General features: G+C 33.2%; 1 protein-coding gene across 1 annotated transcript; it reads left to right on the top strand.

Annotated features, from left to right (window-relative positions):
- Positions 1 to 377: 377 nt before the first annotated feature.
- rgs1 (regulator of G protein signaling 1) lies at positions 378 to 4,216 on the top strand. Its single transcript, XM_089131718.1, is given in 5 exon segments — positions 378 to 459; positions 462 to 499; positions 735 to 795; positions 1,328 to 1,494; positions 3,220 to 4,216. Coding segments are annotated over 5 exon segments (525 nt in total). The 3' UTR covers positions 3,397 to 4,216.
- The last annotated feature ends 1,095 nt before the right edge of the window (positions 4,217 to 5,311 follow it).

Below are 5,311 nucleotides of genomic sequence, written 5' to 3'. Positions count from 1 at the left end.
TTTTGCGTATAATAAACCCAGGGTTTTTTAGTGCGTACCATATACACGAAAAAAAAACACTTTTGGCGTATAAATGCCACGAGAAATGACACTCGTGGTATAGATACGCATCTTCATGAGACTGTGTTGGATTTTCCCTGCCTTGTCTAGATGCTTGAAGATATTTAATGTCATTTTAAGTATTTAATCAATTTATTATTTGTAAAATAAAAAAGTGCCTCACTATGAAGCCACACTGTTTTCATAGACTTACAATAAAAGCAGATATCAACATATTTTACTTGCATTATCTCATAAACTTAAGTTATTTTGTGGTGGTGAAGATGTTTTCAACATGACCTTACAGACTGAGGAGGTGACCCTGCCCAAAGCTTTGCATGCTGATTTCCATGTGTTCCATTCATGCCGGTAAATGTGTTTAGACCCTCCAGAGCCAGAAAGATTCAGAGAGTGAAGGAGACTCCATGCAGAGGACACTGCTGACAGAGATGGCCATAAAGTGAGTCCCTGCTTATTAATGATATTTTTAAATGATATTCAAGAATGCTACGCCTGAATTTACGGGTCACGAGGAATTTCAGATTCAATGTTAGGAATCATTTTGGCAGAATGCAATTGGTTTGAAATGCTAGGTTGTCTTGTAATCAATATATTTGAAATCTGTATCACAATCAGCTTCACCAGTGAAGGATCTCCATGTAATTTTCAAGGGTAGATTTTGTTGCTTTCCTCAGGAACCTGTTGATGATGTTGACTCCTGGGGCGAGTCCATCGAGAACCTTCTGTCCTGCAAAGGTGAGAAAATTCACTTCTGAATATAGTGGATTGAATATCCCGAAAAATCGTATTTGTTTTGATTTGTTCTTTATCTGCAATAACAAGTGTTCACATTTGTTTTTAATTGTTATCCCATAATAATAAAACAACAAATGAGACATAAAATAGAGCTATATGGAAATTATTTTGAAATACCTAATAATGATTTATACATGTAATATATTTAGAGAATCATTTGTAGATTTATAATTTTTTGTTTATTGTCTGTATGGAAAGCATTATGATGATTATGCAGTTGATGATTGATGGCATAATGCAAATAAACAAAAAGACTAGTCAAATTATGTTTGACTGAAGTCAGTGGTTCATGTTGAAGGGAAGTCATCTCAATCTCATTCCTGTATAAAGATGTATATCTTATATCAAATTTAGCTCCTTGAATTATATTCAAATGTTCAAACTTTTCAAATTTCAGTTTCGTCATATAAATTGGAGAACGAATACTTAACTATTTTCCATAATAAATTCTAACAATGGTATCATGCTGCAGCGGGACAGATGGCTTTCCAGGACTTCTTGAAGTCGGAATACAGTGAGGAAAATATTCTGTTCTGGCTGGCATGTGAGGAATACAAAAAGATCACGAGTGTACCAGAGATGATCAGCATGGCAAACCAAATCTACACTGAGTTTGTGCAAACGGAATCACCTAGACAGGTGAATTACAGCCCTCTGACTGAACTGTGCTGAGCTCTTGTAATGTCCTAGGTCCTGCTGCTCAAAAGTTAGTTAGCAAGTCTTTTGCTGCAAGTATCACTTTCGTCCTTTGGGGTTGCAAGAATTCAGCATTTAAAATAGAGCAATCAGATATTAGTTTAGTCTTAAAGGGACGGTTCACCCAAAAATGACACTTCTGTCACCCTTTACTCCCCCTCAAGTTGTTCTAAACCCATGTGAGTTTCTTTCTTCAGTTGACCACAAAATAAGATATTTTGAAGGATGTTGGTAATCAAACAGTTGCAGGACCCCACTGACTTCCATAGTAGATCAATCATGGTCAATCAGGGGGTCAATCCATGGGGTCCAGAAACTGTTTGGTGTGGTTCAGGTTTCATTATTTTGTGATCATCAGAAGAAAGAAACTCATGCAGGTTTAGAACAACTTGGGGGAGATGATGACAGAATTTTTATTTTTGGGTGAACTATCCCTTTAATTACATACTCCCTTAAAAAGTAACTAATTGCATTACTTAGTTACTTTTTATGAAATGTAATGCATTACTATCCCTTTAATTGGATAAGTCCCATTATACCCACAACTTTAGTTGGTGTAAAGTTACTTTACAAAATTGTGTTACTCCATTAAAAAGTGACGATTTAAAAAGTACTCCATTAAAAAGTAATTGTGTTACTTAGTTACTTTTTACGAAAAGTAATACATTACTATCCCTTTTATTAAATACTGTAAGTCCCATCGTATCCACAAACAGAGTGGGTGTAAAGTTACTTCAAAAAGTAATGAGTAACTCCCTTAAAATGTAACTAATTGCATTACTTAGTTACTTTTTATGAAAAGTAATACATTACTATCCCTTTAACTGGAAAAGTTTATTATACCCATAACCAAAGTTGGTGTAAAGTTACTTTCAAAAGTAATGCGTTACAGTTTTGTGTTACTCCATTAAAAAGTAACAAATTGTGTTACTTAGTTACTTTTTACGAAAAGTAATCCAATACTATTTTTTAAATTATATAAGTCCCATTATATCCAAAACCAGAATTGATATAATGTTACTTTTAAAGGTAATGTGGTACAATATTGTGTTACTCCCTTAAAAAGTAACTAATTGTGTTAACTTAGTTACTTTTTACGGAAAATAATATGTTCCTATCCCTTTAATTACATAAGTCCCATGATATCCATAACCACAATTGGTTTAAAGTTACTTTTAAAAGTAATGCGTTACAATATTGCGTTATTTAGTTCGCACACTGCAAACAACGCCTCTGTACTTACTCCTGATTTCTCTGCCATTCAATAAATGGGAAAGCAAAAGTATTTTGAAAAAGTAACTCAGATATTTTATTGTGAATTTAAAAAGTAATGTGTTAATAGTTTCATGAAAAAAGTAAGCTGATTACGCAAATCACGTTACTTGTAACACACACAAAAAAAAATCACATTTTAATTTGACCCAAACCATTCTCAAATAATGATGAAACATTTTTAGCCCCATCCTGATATCCCAAACTCCAGCTATGTCTTTGAGATGGCTAAAATTGAACAATACACAATCATTTATTTGTTTGTTTGCTTGCTTGTCTGTTTAGTTATTTAATTAGACATGTATTTATTCGTCCGTTCATTCAATCATTTTTATTTTTTTTAAGAAAAAAAAGAGGGGGAAAAAAAAAAGAAAAATGTATTGCTGTTATTTTCAGGTCAACATTGATTCCGGGACTCGCACAAATATTACAAACAACATCTCAGAGCCGACCCTGAGCTCATTTGATACTGCACAGAAGATGATCTTCAGTCTAATGGCGAGAGACTGCTATCCCAGGTTTCTGAAGTCCGACATCTACCAGTGCATTTTGCAAAAGCAAGGAAAGAGATGATTTCATAATGAATAATGGTACATCGATTTTAACTATTACCAGCAACATATTTTTTTTAATGATTTTATATTTGGTAAGCAAGACCTTTTTAGTTTTGGACTGCTCTGAAATAGCTCTATTTTCATCATGATGTTGCCATATAATTTTTTTAAGGAAAAATATGTTTACAGTGACACATTAGGATCTATTCTGATTTTCATGCACTGTTGCCTTTTGTTTTATTTTTTTTTTTCTTTACCGAAAATCAAACCATTTAACTACATAATACTGTACAATAACAGAAAATGTCAGGAATCATCCCATATGGTATTCGAAGGATCTGTTATGAGCTTGAACGAATTCAGTAATGTCCTGGTTATCAGGTTTCAAACAATTTAACTATTTTTATTATTAAAACTTATCCTCTCCTCCCATATCTATAACAAATCTTTTCCTCGCGGGTATGAATGACCCGAAGCCCTCATTTCATTTGTAAATTCAATTTTTTAGTGAGTTTTTTTGGGAGATATTTAGTTGTTTTTCATTTTCTGCATTGTAAATGTGTCCAAATCTAACCTAGAAAGGCGTGTGTGCGTGTGTGTGTGTGTGTGTGTGTGTGTGTGTGTTCCAAGTTATGAGTCTAAGTACGACAAATCTTCCAAGGTCTTTGACCACTCCGATGAACACTCAAATTTTAAAAATGAAAAGAAAATGAATGTCAGACCAAAATGACCTGTGGGGAGGATGATGATGTCAATCTTTTTTGTTATTAAAAGATGATTTGTTTAGGTTTTCTTATGATTGATGTTATGACCGTCAGGAGGAAATTTGTAAAATGAATTTAAAGAACCATTTTAATATGAACACTTTATAAAGGAACACCCTGGATTCCTTATAAAAAAAGTGAAAATATATATAAAAATATATAAAATTTTAATAAATGAACATAAAACATGAAAAATTGTGTGAGTACTTTATATAGATCTTTTAAAAATATATATTTTTTATGTTTGTATTATTTTATCTTTACAGTTTTGTGGACCATGAGTAGATGGAGTTTAGTTTGACAATGATGAAGAAAGGTGAATGGGTTTTAAAACAAATTATAACTAAGGTCCATTCTTGCCAAGAACCACCAGACTGAAAAAGGATCTGACGGACATGTAAAGAGACCAACCGCAATTAGTTTTATTTTAAAAGGCAGTTTTATCTTAAATAGATTAATAAACCAGCATAAAAATAACAATAATAATTCATTATGCCAGAAAAAAAGTCTTTATGAAGTGGGAAATGTGTATAGGTTGGAGGTTAGACCACTAGGAGGCACCTTCTGGCCCATACATATCTGCGTCTCATATTGATGCTAAAGGGTGCCATGTGCGTTGGATGTAGACGAAATATCAAAAGCGTCAGTATATGAACCGAAACAGAATACAATGCTGAATAAAGTCGTAGTTTTTGTTATTTTTGGACCAAAATGTATTTTCGATGCTTCAAAATATTCTAACTAACCTGGTGTCACATGGACTACTTTGATGATGTCTTTATTTCCTTTCTGGACAAGGACAGTATATCATACATACATTTTCAATGGAGGGACAGAAAGCTTGGACTTATGCTGCGTTCAAGTCCTCCTGGGAAGTTCGTAGCCTACGTACGAGGTGGGAAGTCGTGTTTACGACGTGAGGTGCGTTCAAGTCAGTTTCGTCGGAGAAAAATGGCGGTGTACCTTCTTTTAATGAATTACACGAAAATACAGCAAGGTTTGTTAACTCTGCTAATAAAAAAAATGAAGGACAAAGAATGTGCATCGGGTGTGTTTTTCTTTTTATGTTTTTATTATGAAACCAATGTAAACTCTATCATTAGGTATAATTTTTATATTACAAAGATATCATAGAGAGCTTGCTTTATAAATGAAAAAGCCTTACAATGT

The sequence above is a fragment of the Pimephales promelas genome, chromosome 5 (assembly GCF_988280905.1).
Source record: "Pimephales promelas chromosome 5, fPimPro1.hap1.1, whole genome shotgun sequence".
NCBI classification, from domain to species: Eukaryota; Metazoa; Chordata; class Actinopteri; order Cypriniformes; family Leuciscidae; genus Pimephales; species Pimephales promelas.
The sequence above is the reverse complement of the archived record's forward strand: the minus strand, read 5'-3'. Positions and strand labels throughout refer to the sequence as shown.